The sequence below is a fragment of the Phascolarctos cinereus genome, unplaced genomic scaffold (genome assembly GCF_003287225.1).
Source record: "Phascolarctos cinereus isolate Bilbo 61053 unplaced genomic scaffold, phaCin_HiC Scaffold_5;HRSCAF=322, whole genome shotgun sequence".
NCBI lineage: Eukaryota > Metazoa > Chordata > Mammalia > Diprotodontia > Phascolarctidae > Phascolarctos > Phascolarctos cinereus.
In genome coordinates, this window is record NW_027555958.1 from 211,271,409 (window position 1) to 211,295,460 (window position 24,052).

The 24,052-nt window shown below is 34.6% G+C and overlaps 1 protein-coding gene across 1 annotated transcript in view; it reads right to left on the reverse strand.

The window, feature by feature from the left end:
• The window catches only part of ZNF451 (zinc finger protein 451), a 95,736-nt gene that overhangs the window by 10,781 nt on the left and 60,903 nt on the right, over positions 1–24,052 (reverse strand). Inside the window, 9 exon segments of the mRNA XM_021000498.2 lie at positions 1,483–1,599; positions 1,602–1,668; positions 4,842–4,972; positions 6,981–7,124; positions 8,586–10,216; positions 12,807–12,951; positions 13,894–14,047; positions 17,277–17,403; positions 18,918–19,068. Of these exon segments, the coding sequence (XP_020856157.1) occupies positions 1,483–1,599; positions 1,602–1,668; positions 4,842–4,972; positions 6,981–7,124; positions 8,586–10,216; positions 12,807–12,951; positions 13,894–14,047; positions 17,277–17,403; positions 18,918–19,068 (2,667 nt within the window).

The following is a 24,052-nucleotide window of genomic DNA, read 5'->3' on the forward strand; positions in this document are numbered from 1 at the left end:
GTGTGTCAAAGGCACATGAATATCCTCAAAGGGGAGGGTGAAAGGAAGGATGAGATAACTGACACTCCCCCAGATACAAGAGAATCACATTTCAGAGGTCATCTACTATAAGGGACAGTTACCAGGAGATATCAATAGCCCTTTTCCTTAGAGTACCCTCATCTTCATGATGGCTATTGATATTCCTATAATTTCCTATCCAGCACTCAATCAATCCAAGCAACACATTACTGAAATGCATGGGACCAAATCCCATTCACATTCTTTAAAAGTGCTCAGTATAGCAAGGAAAAACTGAATAAGCATGGATAATCAGATGGTAGACATAAAATAAAGGCACACACTTTTCCATCTTTAACAGAGCAGAAAACAGGCAACAGCTGAAAATCAGTTAACAAGGATAAAAAAAATGCAAAGGAGTTAAAAGTCAAAATAAATTCAAAGAAGAAAAAACTAAAGTTTAGGCAAGTAAACAAGTAAATTGGGGGGAAATACATATTAGAAAGAATAAAAATCATAAAATAAAATGTAAAAAGAATTCAATATAAATATAGCAGAATAAATATGGTTAATCTCCTGTTATGACTATTCTTTTTGTGTTCAGGCCTGGGACAATAAAACCTTTGAAGTGATCACATTTAAAAAGTCATTATTAGTCCAGAAAAAACTAAGTGGAGCAGTGAACACATTTAATCCCTCAGGATTTAACTCCTTGATTCAAATGGCAAATATACTGTGCGCTCCCCTTTTCTTCTATATTTTTTTCCCTATTTCTTTTAAGAAACATTAGAGACTTTGAAGTAATCTTTAGGCTTTCACATACTGTCTTATACTCTTTTAAAAAAATTAAGATGAGGTTGCTGGTCTTCAACAAGCTTATAATAAAGCAGAGAGCTGAATATACTTATACAAATGACTCCTACATATACTCAGACCACTCATGCTTGTCAAGAGTAAGTGAATCACTTCTTTTATATTGTTTGTTATCTACTGTTTGGAAAATTGTAATTTTTTTTCCTCCATATAATTTTCAAGTGGAACTATGAAATACAAATATCTACAAGATTGGATCGGATCCAATCTATCATCACACAATAACTATGAATTGTTGTACCACATGGCAGACTCAAGAAAATTACAGTAAATCAACCCTCTTTTTTTTTTCAAAGGCAATTGGGGTTAAGTGACTTGCCCAGGGTCACACAGCTAGTAAGTGTCAAATATTTAGTCTGAGGCCAGATTTGAATTCAGGTCCTCCTGACTTCAGGGCTGGTGGTCGTCTATCCTCTGGGCCACCTAGCTACCCCAATCCTCTTTCTATATGTTTGCCAATGAGAGGGGGGAAAAAGATGCAAATCAGATATGATTATGACGTTTAGTAACTGGGGAAACAGTTTCCTTGTGGACAGCCATTTATTGGTTTCTTTCAGCAATGAAGTCTCCTCCTCTTTGGCATTCTGTATGGTATCTCCAGCTGCGTACCTTTGGTTGTATCAGATATACTATTTAATAAGGCACACATCATATCCCCCTCTAAGTGATGAGGGTTTAGGATGTGGGCTGGCCTCTGAGTCTTCTTAAATTGATTCTGTAGCTCCAGAAACCTTGATCTCCTGAGAGAATAGTGAAAGGAATTTGCTTAGGTAGCTGTTCATCTAGACGGCCAGCCTGGAGAACAAAATACAAAAGTTGGAAAAATGAGAGACATATACTAAGTTATAACATGTACTTTATGCAACATTCATTCAGCAAATACTTCTCAGTTATGTACAAAAACACAATCACTGGGTGTTTTGTATAGAAAAGTATGAAGACAAGGTCCCTGTGCTCAAACATTTTCTGATAAGGGAATAAGGCGCACTTATGCAAATAACAAGGGTGTACAAACAAGTACATTACTATGTGGCAAGATAGTTGGGAAAGCTTATTAAGGTAATGAGAGCTTCAAACAGAATAGTTTGACAATGAGTATGGGAAGGAGATCCAACTCAAATACCACAGTACTGGGGCTTGGTGATTATTACAGATAGTGGAAGAAAGGACCTAAAACAACTTTGACATCTTGAGCGAGAGTACTGGAAGTAGATGAACCCAGTAGAAATACAAAAGTCAGTCAAAACTTGATTATCTCGTAGAGAAAATAATGAGTTTGGGATATCTATGTCAGCTGGACCAGGATAAGGATCAGGTACTAGACGTGTGACATTAACAGAACTGGGAAATTCCAGTGAGAGACAACTCTACCAATATAAATTGATACCTTCTCTAAAACTTCTATTTGTAGAGAGATGTATGTATCAGAGTATGTATCAGAAATGAAACTTGAATACAGGTATTCTTGGCTTTGAGGCTGGCTTTTTCCTCCACTATAACACACTGCCTTCTTCAGTCTCTAAGTAACCGGAAATGGTCAAAAATTGGAAAGAAAAGTTGAAGCTAGAAATATTAGTTTTGAAGACCTCTTCATAAAGAATATAACTGAAGATGTGAGAATAGATGAGAGTAGAGAGAAAGCATATATAGAGAAGAGGGACATACCTATATCCTGGGATAGCAGTAAGAAAAGCCAAATAAAGGAATTGGGGGGCGGGGGGGGGAGAATGGTCAGAGGAATGAAAACCAGAACAGTACAGAGTCATAAATATGAATGTTTCAAGAAGCAGGATGGAGGAGGGAGGAAAAGAGGGTGAATTGACTCAGGAATGGACCTTATCCATTCCCAAAATATCAGAAAAAGGACCTATCTAAACAAAAATATTCAGAGATACTCTATTTGTAATAACAAACCAACCAACCAACCAACCCCCTAGAAAATTTACCTGTATAACTTATATGTTTAAAGAAAACAGAAAAACAAATGATGGCACAACAATGTAATCAAAATATTAAAGTGCCATTAAAAACAATAAATATTTGAAGCATATAAGAGCTACATGAGGTAATACTGTGCAAAATCAGTGAAACTAGAATTTTTGCACATATCGATTATAACTACATTAAATTAAAACAAAGAAGAAAAAACCAGACAAATAAGACCAAAGGTTGTAGAACTTGAGCAAGACCTAGAAAAAGGGATACAACATAAAATATTTTGTGCTGTTTCGTTTTTTGTTCATTTGTTTGGTTCTGCATTTAAAAAGCTAAAGGTAAGGATAGCTCTTCTGGGGGTCCAGGAGAAGGGATACAGAAGAAAAATCTATGTAACATATAACATGTATTAATAAAAATGAATTTTTTTAAGCTAAGAGTTTTACAGTAAGATTTTACTACTTGTTTTGTATATTACTTTGTTTTGTTGACAACTGTTAAGTTTGTAATTTGAGGAGTTGTGGGGGAGGGAGGAGAGGGTAGGGTAAAATGGTTAACAATGTAAAATTCCACAAAAGTAGAAAAAATAATACTGAGAACAAACAACTAGACTGGATAACAGACAATTTTTAAGAAAAGCTTTTAACAGAGTAGGAGGTGGGAAAAGCCAGATTTTGTAAGAGATGCTGAAGTGATGGAATAGTGAGATAATGGAAACATCTGCTATAGATTAGTCTTTCTAAAAGATGGACATAAATAAAAGAGAGCCATGAAACAGTACAAAAGGGTGGAATCAAAGAAAGAGTAGTTAGGAGAAATTTGAGCATATTTTCTTGGCCAAAAGTTAAGTTGCTAATGTAAAGGCAGAGCTTTAATATAACAAGAAAGTTGATGGGATATGGTACCAGAGAAAATAGGAACAGGACTAAAGGCACATAATGGAGTAGGGTAAGTTTTAGAAAGAAAAAGTTGTAGAGAAACAGAGTAAAGATATAAATTCCCTCAAGTAGAAAAGAGAGAAATGGAAATGAGAGAAATTAAGGGAGAACTCAGGTATCTACAATGAAAAGATGTTAAAACTTGCTGTGAAAAATGACAGGAAACCAAATGGAGATGAATTAAAGATATGCTAACCACCCCAAATGAAAATAAATCCATGAAAGCATTAAGCTTAGAAAGTTATCAGTAAAGTTTGGTGGAGAAAAATTTTCCTATGAATGAAATGTGTGTAATATTGTATTCATCTAAGTCCACAATTTCAAACATTTCTTTTTGTTTGTTTATTTAAACTCTAGTAAGTTATAAAGAATTCAGCTGCACTAATGCTTGGTATATAAACTTTCATACTTTTCAAGCACTCTTATCAATGTCAGCTATCAGTGAAAGTATGGCTTGCATACTGATGATGATGCTCAACTTGAAGGCAGGAGGCTTGAGGTTGACTCAAAACTGCAGACATTAACTGTGTGACTAGAAGCAGGTCACAACTTCTCAGACCATATTTATAAAACACATGCTACCTACTTTAAAAATTTATATGAGAAAAGCATTTTGAAAACCTCAAAACATTATGGAAATGTGAGTTTTCCTTTTATTATTAGAGAAAAATCTTATGCTTAAATTAAGTCAAGAAAGATATATATACTGTTCTCTGCAGGCCTCTACATAAAGCAATTTTCATGAAATGTTAATTTGCCCACAGAAACAGGGAAGGAAAAGAGAGAATGCAGTGGCAGTGGAGGTGGTCTCTTTGTAGACCATTCTGCTTCACTTGGAGGGTTTGTTTTTTGGTGGAAGGGTGGGAAACTGCAGAGAACCAGGTTGAGAAGTAGGAGCTGCAGGAGTAGAGAGAAAGCACAGTACTGTATTGTAAAATTAACACAGGTGGGTTTTTTGGAATGCAGAATTTTTAAAGTTAAGTTGAATTTGTGTAATGTGAATTTACATAAAGCGAGAACTGCCTCAAGCCAATATTTCAACATAGAACCAGTAAGCCAGATACCAAATGTACTTTTAGTCCAACTATAGCTTACATGCATACAGATGGCAAAGTCAGCAGCATCTTTTCTCTTACTGCAGCGTGGATGAAGGAAGAAGCATCCAATCCTATTGAGGTAATTAAAGATCTTGCAATTGACTGGAGGCTTCCAATTTGTATTTCCTCCTAAGATTTTAATGTTAAAAATTCAAAAATGATAGTCAAATTAAAAAAAATGGCCAAAAAGCTCCCCTAAATTTATTTAAATATATGAAAAAAAATCTCATATCAAAAACTAAAATTAATGACACTGCATCTATTACTAAACTATCATTTCTTCACCTTGGTGGAAGAAATTATATTCTATACTATATTTTAAAAGCGTAAAGGATTACAAATTCTATTTTTGAGCTTTGACATCAATATGATATAAACATAATAGTAAATAATAGCAAAATAGCAAATAATAGGTTTCATAAAATTCTTTGGGCGAGGAAATAAGATATTAAAATAACTTCTCTCTGAAGATTAAGGCAAGTAGATGTAGAGATATATTTAACAGAATGAGGGGAGACCTGTTAGCCCTGAGGTTTTATAAGGGAGGTTTGTTTACATAATAAACCAACCAAGTGGCAAAACTCAAACTTCAGTGTTTTGGTACTAACATAACATAAAATGGAATTTTGAGCTATGATTACATCAGAACCAAGCAAATGATCTCTAGATTCCCAAATACAGCTGAAGACAAAAGAGAAATTAACAAGACAAGATACTTTGGGATCAACAAATTTGAATATAGCTAACATTATTAAATATCAAATATGATTCTCAAAACACATAAAAGATATCTGGGATACTAAAGGCTATGACAAAGAAGATTTCAAAGCAAACTGCTTATTTTTGTAATCCTATTAATAACAGGAAACAGTACTTTATAAACTCTTCAATAAAATCCGTACCACTAACAAAACCCAAGAAATTTTAATAATTCAATGTCAAAATGTTCCTATAGAACAATGTGCACGGAAATAATATATTCAGTACATAGCCGTGATTGCAATCAGTACAGAATAGTAAAATATTAACTTTAAAACACTGATAAGATTAATTTATTTATTTGCCATTTTGAAAGAACACTACTTTCAGTATATCAGAAAGATCAAAATAACTTTGGAGTTGAAAGTGACCTCTGAGGTAATATACTCCAACACTTTCATTTCACAGATGAGGAAACCGAGGGTAGGAGGGATTGATTTGCCCAAGATGACATAGTTTGTTAAGGAAGAGAGCCAGGATTTAAACCCAGATTCTTTGACTTCCAAATCCAACACACATTCCACTATATCAAAACAGACTCAGAGTCCTAAAGAATTAAATTCTAGTCCTGGCTTCTCCAATTCAGCAAGTCACATAATCTTTCCTAGACTTAGCTTCATTGGTATAGTGGGCATTCTCTTTCCTTGCTTGCCTCAAAAGGCTTTTACATATGAGAATGTGCTTATCAAACTCTAATATGCTATAAATACAATGTAAATTATTAGTAGTAGCATCAGTAGTGGCCAATGACCATGATGGATGGGGTAGGGTGATAAGGAGGGGAAAGATTATCCTAGAGAATCTCATTTGTGCTCCAATTCATCAGAGCTTTTCCTGCTGGGAAAATCCACTGGCTAGCCTGTAATAACATGTCATGGTGCTTCAATTCCTTGTTTTATCCTTGATCCAGAGTCTGAGTTCTTCCTACCAATTGTAAACAGAAGTTCATGCACTAAAGCCAGATTCTCCAATTAGCAAAGAATTAAATCCAAATGTCTCTAGAAATGTTGAGAACTCTACTATTAACTAATAAAGACTTAATTCTAAATAATGTTCCTAAGATTTTGAGAGCATTACCATATTTTAACATCATCTAAATGAAGCTCCTTAACTTTGGAAAGCATTACTATTTCTCTATACTTCAAGGAAATTTCTTAAGATTTATATAATCAATCAACACGAAGTTAATACTTTACAAAAACAATCTATAAATTGGGGATTCAAATGTGAAATGTGGAAAAATAATCATTACACAATGCAGCATTTCAATCGTGTAGCTGAGTTCCATTCCAGAAAGGTTCAAAAGCAGTTCCATTTAAGTGGGCCACATTATATTTAAAGCAAGGGAGATATATCCAACTTTCATTGTTAACTTTACCTTGAAATCCCCAGACAAAAGTTCCCTGATTAAGGAATCCTGGTAGATGACCAAAAAAGTTTGACCAATTATCAAAATCCACAAAGACTATATGAGTCATGGTTCGCAAGTAGTCCAAATCTGGTAGCTCAACATCTCCTTCATCTGGTAAAGACACATAGACATGGTCGCTGTCAATAAGAATTTCCCTAAAACCTTTTAATTTCTCAGTATGAAATCTTAGCAAATTAAGACAAAAAAAATATGTACGTGTGTGTGTGTGCATAAAATTTCCCCATATCTACCCAAAAGAGAAGTAGCTGCATCATTTGTTGCATGTGATACAACAAAATAATGGCAATTAAATTCTTAGGTAAGCAACATGTTAATATGCTGCGTTAGAATCTGATTTCATAACAATCATGTACTACCTTTTTTAGCAGTATAATAATTTTTTAACCCCATCTTCATTTTTCCCCTTTGCCTTATCCTCGCTATCTTAGGGCTTCTATTTCTGCTAAAAGCCTCCAGGACTAAACAGATGGTTAATGCCTTTTGTAAAGTAACCTTGTGAACCAGCTAAGATGAAGAATGGTAGTGCAACAGAAAGATATACTAGCTTTGAGGTTAAAGGACTTGGGTTCAAATTTTTACTGACATTTACTACTTATGTGATCTTGGGGTTTTATTTGTAAAAATGAGGGGTCTGAACGAGATGACTTCTAAGATCTCTTCCAGTTTTAAATCTATGATGCTATCTGAAAAAAGGCACTTAAGAATGAATGGGGGGAAAGTATTAATACAATTGAAGATGGCAGTATGCCACTAATTTTAATTTTCTGTTTTATACTCTTACGCTATGGATCCATTGGATGCTTCATCAATGGGACCAAAACATTTATGCTCATTCCTTGCTATCATTTTAAATCCCACTGCTAAGTCATTTTTGTAATATGCAGAATTTTTCCCTCCACATTAATGGAAACACACCCACCAGATTACATGAAGAGTACTTGTACTTTTAAAAATGACTTTAAAAGTGTTCTTTATAGCTAAAAATTGAAACCAAAAACACAGGCTCCTAAAAGGCCTTTCAAAAATCAACTGGCTCACTTTGAAGGCTTGGATGCTGTTAAAAAAGACAGCAGTAACATCCAGCAAAATAACTTTTAAATTCTACAAGAACATGGACAAAAATCCCAAACTAATTTCCTTTCCTGAATAATTTCCTGTGCCTTATTGAGAATCACGATAACGTTAAAAAGAAGAAAAGGCTATATGATAATACTTACTCTTTAAAAAAAAACACCCCAATATGTACAATCCAAGTCCCTGAAGTTTGGAGTTTGGCTAAGAAAAGCAAGTAAATGGGAGATCATAAAGGAAGCCCAGTTACTATAACCTGGATGATCTATTAACTGAAAGCTTTAATTTTTTCTCATATTTCTGGTTTAACTTTCACTATTTACTATATCACAGACCTTATTATTATTCAGTTGAACCATATATTATATATTGTCTTATTGGAGACATGCTGATTATTGTTACATATATATGTATATGTTAAGTTTCTACACAATTGTATGAGATTTGCTTAGACATTAAATTGTAATTTTAAGGTCATACCTATCTTTTGACAGCCTATGTCATTCTTAGCTCCTGAATCCATGTTTAGTAGTCTATTTGAAGGAGATTCTGAAATTTTTGGATAGCTTACGGGATCTTTCAGTTTTCTGTCTACACGTGCACCACTGGCACTAAACTTGAATTGGCTTAATTTTTCTGGTCCAAAGTGAGCTATGTTGGGTTTTTGAAAGAAGCAATGTTTTGTGTGAAAATGCTGCTGAGCACTCTCAGCATCGTGAAAACTTTTGCTGCAGACGGAGCACTTCACAAAGTACTGCTCTTCTTTATGATCTCTCTCTCCCTTGTGTCGTTTAAGAACATGGGTATTCATGTCTGCTACACTCTGTGCTGTTGCTGAACACCAACAGCAACGAAACCACAGATTACCTTTGTCAAGCAAGATCTGTAGACATCTACTGTGATCTTCCTTCCTGTTAGTTTTACAGATGTAACTCTCCCGGCAGCCACATGTTAACAAGTTACTTTTCTCTAATACAGGGAAATCATCCTCATTTTTAATTGAAGTTTCAGGCTTTTCTGATACAAACACATAGTCTATGCTGTGGACATCTTTATAGTGACTCAAAAATGCTTCCTCCACATCAAAAGTCAGATCACAGAGCCCACAGAAATATTTAATTTTTATGTCATTGTCATGCTGGTCTTGACAGTGTCGGTATAATGTCTCTATCTTATGAAAGGACTTTTTGCAATGGTCACAGCTGTACCTATGAAACTGATGACTTGTTAAACACATACAGTGATGTTTAACACTTTCCTGGGAGTCAAACATATCTTCACAAATTCGGCACTGCCATTTTCCTCGTGGAGGGCTTTTTGGAGGACTTTTTGGAGGGGACTGAAGAACAGGCATAACAGCTGAAAGACTACTCCTGTTAACAGGGCTACTCATCAATGTCTTAGAAGAGGATGGCAAAGGTTCCTCTTCTCCAGCATCTTGCTCATAAAAATAAGTGTGTCCACGATGATATTCAGTCACATGAGCCATAATAGTCTCTTTTCTCCGTAATTCCTTTTTGCATGTTCGACACCAAAAAAGAAAGTTATTTAAATGTGCCCCTCCATGAAACCGGCTCATGTGCAAACGCATAACACCTGCATCTTCAGACACTTTCCCACAGACTACACATTTATGGCACATTGTATTTGCTGAGAATACATGCTTTTCTGCCGCATCTTCACTTAGGAACTTTTGTTGACATTCACAAAACCAGACCGACTTATTTTGTTTTGTATGTACTTCACCTTCACTATTTTGATCCTCCAAGTTTTTCTTCTTCTTTGGAGTAGTGCTGCATGCCTGTGTCCTTGAATCTTTATTGGATAGCGTCCTTTTAAGTGATGAAAATTTTGAATGCTCTAGAAGGAGGCGCAAATCAGAGGGAGGTTTGTTGCCCCCATTGATGTGACAATACATCAAGATGGATTCTTCCATTGAGGCAATGACTCGGACTTTGTGTCCTGAAGTCTGCTTGTGACTATTGGTACTGCTCTCATCCACAAAGAGTTCATTGCAATTTAAACAATAACCTCTTGCTTTGAATCGCTCTGCAACCTGGGAGATACTCTTCTCAGCTACTGCTACAGGACCCGCATTTCGACAGTGGACTCTGAATTAGACACAAAAGATAAAGCATCTTTATACACCAAATGTTTCTAAATTCTGTACTTATGCAAGGTTTCATATAGCATTTAGCACAGTACAACATGAACAAATAAAATACTTTTTAATTAATGTACAATAATGACAATGTTTCTATGGAAGAGGTCAAAGAAAGTGGAGATGATTGACACGTGTTAGAGAACTGTAAAAAGCATCAAATACTATACATATATATAAAACATATGAATAATATATAGACATATTACATATTGTTATATATAACATAATACATAATATTTACAAATGCTATAGGTAATATATAGTGTATTAAACTATTCTTAAATAATTAGCTGCTTAATATGTGAATATTTTCTTGGGTAACAAGATGGCTTATTTTGGATATTTTGGATATTTTTTTCCTTCTTATAAATCTCATCCATTCTTTTTGCTTTAAGCTTTGTCAATATTTGCCAAGTCCATCTCCAAACTTGATTTTTCTCTACAAGTCCCATAATAATAACACCCCCTACCTCTTGTGGGACAGCCATTTCCACTTAGATATCTTACTACAAACTTCAAGCTTGAAGCCTTTTCCCCAACCCCACACTCCCAAAACCAGTTTTGCAACGCTTGCCATATCTTTCTCCTCTCCTTTTCCATTCTCCCCACAACCACTCAATGGTAAGGGGGAAAAGTAAATAGTAAGATTCATGGGGAAAAAAACCTGATGCACTGTGATTTTTGTCAGTGTATAGTGGACCCTCTAGAAATATTAGTTTATTATTCAAAACATAATTAATTTGCTTTCCAACTTTGCTGATAAGTAAAAAATAGCACAAAATTTGTTACTCATGAAAACTTTGAAAAAATAACTTCCCATTTCACATATCTCATTACAACATTTGCTGATAGTCAGGGGTGATTTCCACAAAATATCCTGGCTATCTCAGCACAAGTATATAATAACAGGGTTGAGAGTAACTTTGGAGAGATCATTAAGTTTAACTCCCATACCCAGCAACAGATAAAGATTGACCCTATCTCTGCAAAGCTTTGCCCAAGGTACCTTGACTTTATGAATATTCCTCCTAACAAATAACCTAATTAAAGTCACAGTTTTAAGGCTCATTTTCTAAGAAATAAAACACCTGTTCGTCACTATCCTCTGTACACAATATAATAATAAACCACATTAAGTAACCCATCACATGCTTTAAGGACTCAAGTTTCAATTCAGTTTTCTTTTCTCCAGGTAGAATAATCTATATTCTTTTAATCTTTCTTTAATTATTATTAATATCATTAATTTTAACCTTTCTTTAATTATTATTATGGCTAGTCTAGCCAAATATCCTATTTCTGAAATAAGGCCAGTCTGCTGAAATCTAAACAATTCCTCCCTTCTTCATGTAAAAGAAATTTACATGATAATTTTATTATATATTTTAAAGTAATGGCAAGTTGTATATAATAGATTTGCAGTTTCGTGTGCAATCTTATCTTTTTTATTATACTATGTTATGGAAATGGAAATTTTTTAAAAAGGGGATGTTATTTAGCTTCATATGATGCAAAATAGATACACAGAAACATGATAAACCCATCTATTCAAAAAGATTCCTCTGGAGCAGATGGTGTCTGAATACAGACTGAAGCATACTTTATTTTTCTTGAGGGTTTTTTTTTGGTCCATCTTCTTTCACAACATGACTATTATGAACATGTCTTTGCATGACTACACATGTATAACCTATATCGAACTGCCTGCCTTCTTCAATGAGGGGGTGGGGAGAGAGGAAAGGAGAGAATTTGGAACTCAAAAGTTTTAACGAATGTTATAAATTGGTTTTACATGTAACTGGGGAAAAATAAAATAAAAAACAAAAATAAAATTCCTCTGATACTTTAACTCACAGCAATGTTGCCTGTTCCACTTAATGATGTTATTACATAATTACTTCATTTTCTACATGTGTTTTTAAAGGTCCTGGAAGAGAACAATTGGTCTTATAACTTCTTCCTATCCCCCATGACATCTAGCAAAGAGTGATAAAAACATAATAAGCTAGCATTTATATAGTGCTTTAAAAATATTCTCACATTTTATCCTCACAACCACCCCTGGAGACAGTGCTATTATAAATCCATCATTTTACAGAGGAAACTTTTTTTTACAGAGATAGCAGAGGTTAAGCAACTTTTGCTAGAGTCACACACACAGCTAGTAAAAGTATGAGGCTGAATTTAAACTTAGGTATTCTTAGAGCCCAGATTCAAAGAGTTTTTATTCTGTGGGCACCACCGAGGTAACCTCTAAGTAAAACCAGTAACTTTATAGATCAATTGCTTTAGAGTACTTATCTACGTAAGACATATTCTAAAAGACATGAAATTCAGGAATTAAACTAACTTCTCACATAGGAAAGAATTTAAAAATATTTAGTTTCACCACTCTTCTCCCAACTTGCCAGGTTATCCTATCTATCAAGGGTCTATTCAGAAGCATATCTTCATTAGCATCAAGTAAGGTTAGAGCTTCTGCTAGCTGGCAGTTAAAAGCATAATTAAAACTTTCCTATTACTTGAGTCTTACTTACCTGAAATGGGCTGTAAGATCCATGTGAGAACGTAATGTTTTGTGGCAGGCCATGCATTTCACTTGAAAGGGGACTTCCTTACAGAGAGCTATCAGAAGTTTCTTTGCAAAAGATGGAAATGGTATAGGACATATTTCCTTGTCATCTGGGAGAAAAATGGACAAAACAGAATTACACATATCCCTCAAATCCTCACATACAAAACATAAAGTAATGATATTTTAAGGAAGTCAACTTTTTAGCCTATATAGAAGAGACATTAATCTTACAAGAAAATTTGAGGCATTTAACTGAAAGTAACCTAAGTTCAAGTACTACAGAAAAAAAAAGAGACACCAAATAGTTTCTTTTCACTCCCAAGAGTAAATTAATTTTATTCACTGAAAACTGAAGTTTTCCTAACTTTCTGAGTTCTCACAATATTGCATAGTGTTAAGCAGGCTATAATTCTCTTCTGAACTGGAGATTATTAAAAAGATACATAAAAAAACTGGTCTTACGAGAGAATTTTAAAAGAAGACCAATAATAGTTGAGTATCAAACCTCAGACACTACCAAGAGCTCATGTGACCATGTAAGCCAAAACTTCTGAGTCTCAGGTTCATCATTAGTAAGATGGGGATAAAAATATTTCCTAAACACAGTGGAAAAATATACCTGGCCACATGGAATCTGCCCTCAAGGGTTGTAAGTCTGGCCTCTCCCCCAAAGAAGAAAAAACATGTTTCTGTTACCATATATAATAGTTACATAGTATAATACATAGTAGACTAAAGTAACGAACCTTCTTTACTGTGTTGATCTTAGAAGCAACAAGTCATTTCCCCTTCTGAGGCTCAGTTTCCTCATTTGTAAAATGGGAGGGGAGGGGGAGAGAGAGTTGGACTAGTTTATATCTAAGACCCCTTCCACAGCCCTAACATTCTGTGAGTTTGTTTTTACTAATCTTTACAACTTCCTTAATACTTCCTCACCTCCCCCAACCTGCCCACAGGCCTGTTGTAATACATACTAGGCCCTCAAAAGAAGCTTGCTGAACTAGATGAAATATTGTTAAAAAATATAAAAACAATATAAATGAACATACCACCCAGTTTAAAACTCTGAAGGAAATGATTTTTTCCAGACATATGCCGCAAACATTCATCCTTGTTGCTAAAAAGAAGGAAGCAATTTGGACATGCAAAGCACTGAATAAGCTGGGGAAGAAGACTGGTTTTATGTCCATCAGCTGCAGCTGCCTAAAATAAGATAAAATAGTTTATGGATATGCAACTAATTTGTCAAGTTCAAGGATTTAATACTTAAAATTATTTTAGTTAGCTTTCTGTAGGTTTTATGATATAAGCAATTTATATATTCCATAAGTACATATAAACATCAGACAAATTTTCATTTATATAACCTGATTTAAATTAGTGAAACAAAAAAACTAAAATTTAGCAATATTACCACACTTTATGTTAACATTGTAACAGAATTCTTTAGTTGCTTCATCAATTGACTACTAATCAATTTAATTCTAGACACATTAAATATGCCAATATGCAGTTTTATCAATTGCATAACAAAATTTTCAACACTGAAGTGAATGCTAACATACATAACAATTACAACAGTACTTTCTTCCACAAAGCAATTCTGTACTTTGAAGATTCCTAAAAGAAAATATCATCTGGCAAGTGTTACTATATTCATCGTGGGATTTTAGTTTCTTTCCCTAGCTCTGGGACTCAGTTTTCTCACTTGCAAAAAGAGGGTTTGGAGTAGTTCTCCAAAATCTTTTCCAGCTCTAGATCTGTATTCTGAGTATTTAGGCATGAAAAGACAGCTTGTGTAAAAAAACAAAAACAAAAACAAAAAAACCCACCACAGAAATGGGAAATGAAATGCACTGAACAAGGAAGGAACACAAAAGTTTGGCTGGAATAATTTGTGAACGGAGAGTCATGTGAAATAACTGTAGAAAAGCTTAGATCCAGCTTGTGAAAGGCACTTGAAAAGCCAGAATAATTGGCATTTTATCCTTCATAATAGCCACTGGATGGTTCGATAGGCACTTTTAAGTTTAGTGAGTTAGTAGTCTTGGCTGGAGAAAACGACTGGATGCAGGAAGATCAATTAGGATCCTGACCCTACATTCTAAGTATACACTCTGCTATCATAAGTTCACATACTGTTTCTTTAGTAAGCTGAAATAAGTTTAGTTAAACTTTTAAGGGAAGGTATTCATTAAAAATTTTTTCCCATTGACACTAAGAAAAATTCAGACCTAAAGCTGCATCCTATTTGTAGTTGCTTTACTGGCCAGAAGAGGTCACTAAAGGATTTTCTGAAAACTCACTTTTCCCAAATATAAAATCCATTTTGTATTTGTGGTCTCTTTTCAGCCTGGAAGAAAGTGAGTCTTACCAAACACTGGTAAGATAGGCATCCTCATAAAATTTAAGACCTTAACTCATTTGGGCAGCTTTTTCAGTCAGAATGCCTACTTACCTTATTTGTTGCCTTTTAATCTTTTTTAACTGTTTAAGAAAATAAGCTCAAGATGAGAAGCACTAAGAATAGTCTATTGTCGCCATTGCTATAGGTTGTCTTTGGCCAAGAGAGAAATAAATTAATTATCCTTCTTCTTTATCATCTTGTTCTCCAGAATTATTGCTGCTTCTGTTTCCTGATATTCTTATAAAGCCTTCCATTTTGGAGATTTCAACAAATGTTAAGTGCATACTCTACTACGAAGGGTGCTATGCTAAGCTCCTCCTTCCAAGGAGTTTATTATAGGCAGATCCAAGACATATACGTATGGATTCATGAGGTCAGAATATGAGGCAATTAGAAAAAGACTGAGGAAAAAAAGTGCTCTAGGAAAATTTAAGGTGGGAGAGCTTTCTAAAGAGTGGTTAAAGAAAAGCTTTATTGAGATATTACATAGTACACCTGATCTGAGCTTTAAAGAAGGCCTTCATATGACAAGGTCAGAGAGGTTACACTTTTATAAAGTAAAAATCAATGAAAGAATAGCTGTGCCTGTAATGTTTGGGCTTTACAGAAGAAATGTAATTCCTAAGTCTTTTTTAAAAGCAGTTATCCCAAAATAATTTTAAAAGTATAAAAGCATTAATTTGATTAATTTTGTAGTTCAGTCAGTTGGGGTCCCCCAACCCACAAGCTATCTTATCATGCCTAATAAATACTCACAATAGAACACAGATCTAAAGTTGGAAAGAATTCTGGAGAATGACTCCAACCCTCTTCATTTTACAAGTGAGAAAACTGAGGCCCAGAGCTAGGAAAAGAGACTACGATCAAAGCTTTTAAAGGTAAAATGAGGAGGGAAGGGCATGTGAGGTGTCATGAGAAACAAAGTTTCTCTGTGCAAGGGGGAGATTGAAAGATTTTAAGGAAAAGTGTAAACAGAGTTGCTATGCACTAACTGCTTCCTTGTGATAGTTATTTTCAGGAAACCAATGATGTTTGGTCAGATATGCCCTTAGTACCTATCATGTTTTCTAGTGTTCACAAGAATAATCCAATAGAACTAGTATGATCAATCTTGTCCATGAGGATTATGAGAAGTAACAACATGTACTAAAATTCTAAATTCCTTTGATCTGCTGGCCCTCTTGTTGCTATCTATCTGATGAGACAAAGGCACAAAACTTCATATTTGCCTTAAGAAGGTTTAGAAGTAGCTAAACCATACAGTTCAATGGACCTCTCTTCTCAGGAAGGAGATCTCCAACCATAATATTCTGAACCCACATCAACAATCCATTACCACTTTCTAAAATTAGTTACGTGTATCACCAAGTGCTGGGTAGAAATAAAAACCCTATGGTGTGATGAATTATGTAATTTTCTATCATTTCAAAACTCAGTTTCAAGTATGATTAAAAAAACCATCACAACCTTGCTCACTGTCATACAGATTTCACTAGAAAAGGGTAGTTAAATCCTATCCCAATGCCACATAAACAAGGTACAATATAGCCTTTTCTCAGACCAGCTTCTAAATAAAAGGTACAGAACATTGTTTTAACATGGCCCATGAGATTGCAAAGTATGTATGAGAGTGAGGAGAGAAACTGGATGCACTGCGAAATGGATCTAAGACCCCAGAGTCAGGAGGCCTGAGTCCATCCCAGGTTCTGCTGTACCTCACTCTCAACTTAGGAAATGTACTTAACTTCCCCTTGCTTTCAGTTTCTTCACCTGTAGATGTGCAATACAAAAGGACTAGAACAGATAACCTCAAGATCGTGAACATTCTATGACTATGATAATGTTCTATTATCACTCCTGTTCATTACTATTCTAACCTCCCATAAAAGCTCACATTTTTTTGATGCCCAAAGTATAATTTAATTTTAAAAATGAAAAATAAAGAGTTACGAAGAAATATACTGACTCCATATACTTCACAGAAAACAGAATATGTGTCCTTCCTTACTTTATAGAGGTTCTTACCTTAGCAAAAAGGTGATCACTATATTGCTGCTGGGTAGCAAATCTTTTATAACATATTACACATGCAAAGGAATTGGTGAGAGGTCCATGCAGTGTAATTGTTGGATCACATGGAGAATGATCAAATCTGCAAAGTAGCAGAGATTTGTATCAAAGTTTAAGTTTCACACTCAAACATCTCAAGGATTTACTAAATATCTACTTATGCTATATGCCTGTGCCTTTAAGGATGGATGTAAACATAAAATGAAAAGTATTTGCCCTCAAGAATCTTACCTTTAAGCATGGAGGGGAGAGAAGTCAATATAAACATATGCAAAGTAAATAAAATTTAACTTTGAACTTTCACAGGAGAAAAACTAAAAATGTGACTGTGGGAGTTCAGGAAAGGTTTGTAATATTTGAGATGTCCCCCAAGTTAAGTCACCTAATCTATAATGATAAAAGAATTTTGTATAAGCTATCTGCCAGTTATAAAATTACTTTATTACTGAACATTATTTAAACTAGGGCTCAGTTATCAAATTAACATTCAAACAGTTCATTAGCCTTCCCATTCTTTACCAAGATCTGAAGGAAGTAGCATCTAAGGGCTGTTACGACTTAGCTTTTATACAGAATCTGGAGGTCCAATATGTAGAATTTTATTCCTATAACAGATGATGAATAGAACACTTGGTATGTACTGACTAAACACATGTTAAGTATGCAATTTCTTAATTCTCTCCAGATTTCACTGAGTTTACTTATAACACATTAGTATCCTGAGTCTATGGCAAGGCACCAGGACCTGGCACATAATAGTCCTCAATCATCTCTTTCTGGTTTCCTCCTTCAGAACAAGCTCTAGACGTGGAACCCCTATCCTGAAAGCAAGGTCTGTATTGTTAGACCTCTTTGAATCTGCAAGAAATCTGGACAGAAATCAAGACAGAAGGAAGCAGAGGTAGAGAATGTGGCACCTACATAACTTCCAGAATTTACTTTGCCACTGTCTAGGGGTACAACACACTATCGGGGCCTATCTAACCCAACCAATGTGTCTAACAAGAAGGCTATTAGGTCCTGTTTGGTAAGCAAATAACAATGGCTCTTATAATGATCACATCTTTTGGCAGTGCTGTTGGTTAGTGTCTTTCAGGCTGTCCATAACTTCCTTATTTAAGTCCCTCTATACCTCAAAATCAACTCACATTGAAATCATTAAGAAAACCAGGCTTGAAATATGGAGAGTTTTATAGCTTTCCTTTTAGGTATTTTTTATTGTGTATAAAAGGATATATTCTTAATTTGGTTCTCAATAAAAAGGATAAAAACCCAAGAGGGCTTTTAAGAACAAATAATTTTAAAACTCTTTAAAAATCACCCCTGAGTCACAATATGCGGAATTTGGGTTAGTTTTCAACATGCCATTGTAAAAAAAAAAAAAAACAAAAAACAACACTATGAATTTATCAAGTATCTAAATATTTGAAAATAAAGATGTACTATTTTAAAGCCAGAAACACACAAAAATAAAAACATGAATACTGACTACCTCAAATATGTATCAGAAAATAACTAATATGGCAACAACAAAAACCCAATGTAACACTATTACTTGTACATTTATTTTGAATGCTGAGAAAATGTTACACTGACCTTTTCAAATGACCCAAGAGAAGGTGCCCATTGTCAAATTCTTTGTTACAATACATTATGGGGCATGAAATAGGTTTGCTGGACATCGGCATTTGGCCTGCTCTTCGAATTGGACCTCTTCTTCCAGAATTAATTGTGCCTGTTTTAAGTCCTGAAATGGAAAAAGCAAGGTATAGCCTTTCAGCAGTGATAGCAATTACTGGACATACATGAAAAAGTCACTAAATATTTCCATACTGTGCACAAAACTTTACAAATAATAAAAACTCCTAAAAAATTGTTTTCTGGTAGCAAGCAGATATACTGATATAGGTCCTTATTTAAAGAAAAGAAACTGTTTTAATAGCTTCAAGGAAAAACTCTGACATTTCTATTTAAAATATTTGTCTGAGATCTTCTGCAGAATTGTAATTTTAATAACAAAAGGCCTCAATGATTCATTCAACATTTAAAAATCCAAAATGTTCAGAAAAGTGCGGATTTTGGAAAATGCTTACAATTCCAATGAGACCCCTTAAGGTTTAGGGAGGATAAAAAGCACAAACACACACAAAAATATATGTTTAGTCTCTATATGATAACTTTTTATAGTTATATTAAATTATATAGTTATAAAAAGTTATATTTTGCTTATAAAAGGTTTTTAGTCTCTCCTATTGCTTTCCTCTTAACAAATTAAGCATTTAGGATCCTTTTTTTTAGCAAGTTTGCAAGATTCAGTTCTTTTAGAAGGCATAGGAAAAAATAAACCTTCAGAGCACAACTGTCCAAAACCCAGACAATCCTAGCGAAACAAGAAAAACTACTCTTCCAGAGAATCCTGCCAGCCCTGTTTGTCAAACAAACTGCATCTTCACAGCTATTAAATTAAGTTCCAGACAAGATCAGTAGTCTTCCATATTTCATAGACCAAAATTTGCATTATCAGCATGGTACCAGTGAAAAAAAGCACTGGCTCTGGCCCAAGTGTCAAGAGGACCTAGGTTCAAAACTAGCCTCATATAATACATATCACCTGCATGACATCAGACAAATTACATAATCTCCAAAAGTCTCAAAAGGTTTTCTTACCTGGAAAACTAAGGGGGTTGGACCACATGGCCTCTGGTGTACTCTACAGTTCTAAATCTATGATCATAGGATAAACTTCATGAAAGCCAAACTGGAGAACAGGTCTATTTCCCTATTTCTCTTCTTATTTAGCCCCTTTACCTTTCTTTTCCTACCTACCCTTCTTACCAATTTTCTCCTTGAATCCATAACTGTCCAAGAGCATAAAAACATAAACACAAAATTTCTGCACATAATTGTGCCAATTTCTAACACTTAAGTGTCATAAAAAAAATTTTAGATATGGATATCACAGAACATAAAGAACTGTGAAAATCTGAAATGTTTGAATTAAGGAGCTAATATTACATATACATAACCTATACTGCATATCAAATAATAAAAATGGCTTTATAAGTTCATTAAACACAATCACCTCTATTTTCATACTCTTCAAAACTTATTAAAAGGCACCTGGGTGGCACAGTGATAGAAATGGACCTGGAGTCTGGAAAGACCTGAGTTCAAATGGCTCCAGACGCTATTACCTGTCTGACTCTAGGCAAGCTACTTACCACTGCACCTCAGTTTCCTCAACTGTAAAATTAAGATAATAATAATAGCAGCATGTATCTCCTCCCAGAGTTGTTTTGAGGATAAAATGAGATACCTATAAGTTATTTTGAGAACTTTAAAGCATTATATAAATCATAATATGTGTACATTATTATTACCTATGACAGGTAAAGGTGGTATAATGGAAGATATGACTAGATTTTGAGTCAGTTCAAATCCTATCAAACCCCACCCCACTATATCTCTGAGCAACTGTGCGCTTAGGCAGGTTCACTTTTTAACCTACCCCTTTCCCTGGACCTGATCCAGTAGGTTGAAACTTGATGGACTCTAAAATCCTACTCCAGTTCAAAATCTTTGAACCTATAAATCTATGTGAAAGTAATTTAACAAGCTTCTAATAATTTCATAGATAGGAACAGTATTCCCTCTGAGAAACTTAAATAGCAAGTAACAAACTTTATAGACTGCTAGAGCTAGAAGGGATCAAGATCAATGAGATTATCTAAATTAACTTCCCCTCTACTGAGGTACAGAATGAGATGAAATTATTTGCCTAAACTAATAGAGTTCAGCAAATAGCATTAAGCAGAATTTCAATCCAGGTCATCTTCTGATTCTAGATACACTACCTCTTCTAATAAGCTTGCAATGTCACCTCCTGTTTTCATAACTTGGGCCAAGTTTCTTTATTTCACTTACACAGGACTCATGGGGTCCTAGAGAGATGACAAGGATCTTACAGGTTATTAAATCTAACCTCCACTTTGTTTTACAGATGAGGAAACTAAGGCTCAGAGAAGTTAAGTGACTTAAACACTGTCACACAGCATCTAGCAAAGTATCTGAGGCTGGGGCTCTGAGGCCAGGTCTTCCTCTTGAACTTACTGTTACTGTGCTGCCCTTCTCCAGGCAAACAAGTGCCATGAGTTTTTAGCTAGAACTATACTTGGTACTAACTTGGATATCCACAAAGTAGAAATGGTAGGGTGCAATTCAAGGATAATTTATTAAGCACTTACCATGCACAGAGCACAAAACAAAAAAATGAAACAGTTCCTCTACCTTTAGAAAGCTTACAGTGTACATTTGATTTTAAAGACAGAGAAAATACAGTAAATACAAGACATTTAAATGAGCTCTAAAAAGTTTATTTTGTTAATGTCATGTTCATTTCATCTCTGTGATTTTAATTTTTGGGACAACTACACTATGATAAGACCTAAGTTCCACTACTCGACATTGCGTTTCCAACCAAACAAACAACAGTGAATTTTTAGATATGACAATATATGCTATTAACTAAAATATCTACAAAGTAGAGATAGTGTGCAATTCAACAGTCATTTATTTAAAAGCATCTATTATTATCTGCAAGGCACAAAGACAAAATTGAAACCTGCTCTTTAAAATGCTCAAGTTTTATAATTTTTCCACTGATTTTTCCTCTGTCAGTGGACAGAGGAAATAAATTTCTAGACATTAAATGAGCTCTGAAAAGGTTCACTTTGTTAACTACAACATGTTCGTTTCATGTTCATCAGTTTACCTAACATTTTTAATTTTTCTCTAAGTATATAATAGGCTCAAGATTATGACATAACTTTCCTCATTGCTCAGCCATGCTATGCTGATTATGTTTCCCAAGAGGACACTCTACATAACCACCAGTAGTAACACCTTGGTGGATGAAATGGTAGAAAAAAATAAGGAAAAAGTCAACCAAAAAAATGAAACAATAACAAATGACATAACTCAGCACCACAACCCCTCCCTTTATAACTCAGAGGTTTGATTTTAATTAGTACAAACTCCAATTTTCAAGGTACACTGGTCCAATGGAATTGAGAGTGCTATAATTTAAAACCTATAAGGGGAGTTATGATGACCTATTAATGATATTCTGTCATAAAGAGGCCATAAGACTAGGATAAAGCATTACTTATAATAGCTACAAACTTTTAAAAAAAAGAAATCTTTTAGCTACTGAAGTGGGACTTTTCTCAATTAAAATAGGTCATTTAACTCTAGCCTCTCAAAGAACCATTTCAACTATATTAATTTGGTCCACTCTTTCTTATAATAACATTATGCAAATAGCAAATAAAAAATATAGGGTAATCTGCAGCTCGTTATGAATAATATCTAGCAATAGCCCCCAAAACTCATTTTCACAATGACGATAAGGACTGAGAAACATATTTGATGTGAAGGTGATGGCTTGGAAATTAAAAAAAAAAGGCAAAATACTAACCTTAACCCCAAGCTCATGCTTCTCAGTACCCGATCAGCCATCAATGAGCTAGGTACAACCTGATCCTATATAAAGTACCAGGTCTTGCATGCATCATAAAGCATGGCTAAATGACACATTTGCTCCCACTTGTCTGCTCAATGAAGGATATATTATAGTCAGATGTAACTTAATTATGCCAATTCATTAATAAGGTTATAAAAATCTAGAAGCAAAGAATACTTACTTATTGTATGTACCACTCTAACCTGAGACATTGAAATAGGCAACAAGAATTGGGTGCATGCCTAGACGTGAAGTTTTTGAGGTTAGATTTAAGAAGCCATAATGCATTATTCCCTAACATCTACCACTGTTCATAATAATAAATCTTTAGAACCTTTCACAGATGATGATTTCTCTGAAAACAAGCTTAGTTTTGGAATTTGAGTATCTGATATCTTGTACAATAGTATATCCAAATTCTCCTTCAAATATGTCTTTCAAATGAGTAAAAACACAAGGGGTCAACAACCCATAATCCTGAATGCCACCACTAAAGCTGAGCAATGACTATAAGTACCATTAGAAGGCTGTTGCTAAATTGTCTCCCCTGCACAAAGTCACCTTTACAAATGTAATGGATTCTACTTTCTAGAATAATTTTGGAGTGGGGTGATTTGATTTTTTGAAAAAGAAGTTTGTGAAAAGCTGAGGTTCTTCCCTATTACCACTTCCCTAATTCTAAACTTGAGATCTACAGCAGATATAACCTCAAAATTCAGTGAAAATGGGCACTGTATAAAGAAATGTTTGTCAATTGCTTACAATAACTTTGTTGAATTATTTAAACCAAAACCCACATGTAACTATTATGATTTTCTGGTACCTGAGAATCTTGAGATCCTTGCTCAACTTGGTTGAAACAGGTACTATGTGTAAAAAAAGTGTTCACCAAGTCAGACCTTTGAAAACTAGCCAAGGTATCTGAGCCCATCTCCCTGTTTCTATTAACGGTCCAAAGTAAACACTTATGGATGACTCTGTAGAACAGTGTTGCTTTCTACAAGATTAAAAGATGTTACTTAACCTGGCCCCTTTATAGATAGCTATCTACACACAGCATTTCCACTAGTTAACTATGAAGTTACACAATAAAATCTGGGTGCAAACACTAATTATCTCAATGATGGCACATAAAAGACACTTCTGTTTGGCATTTCAAAACTCTTCAAAATCTGGCTCCAAACCTCCCCCTCTAGATTCATTAAGCATG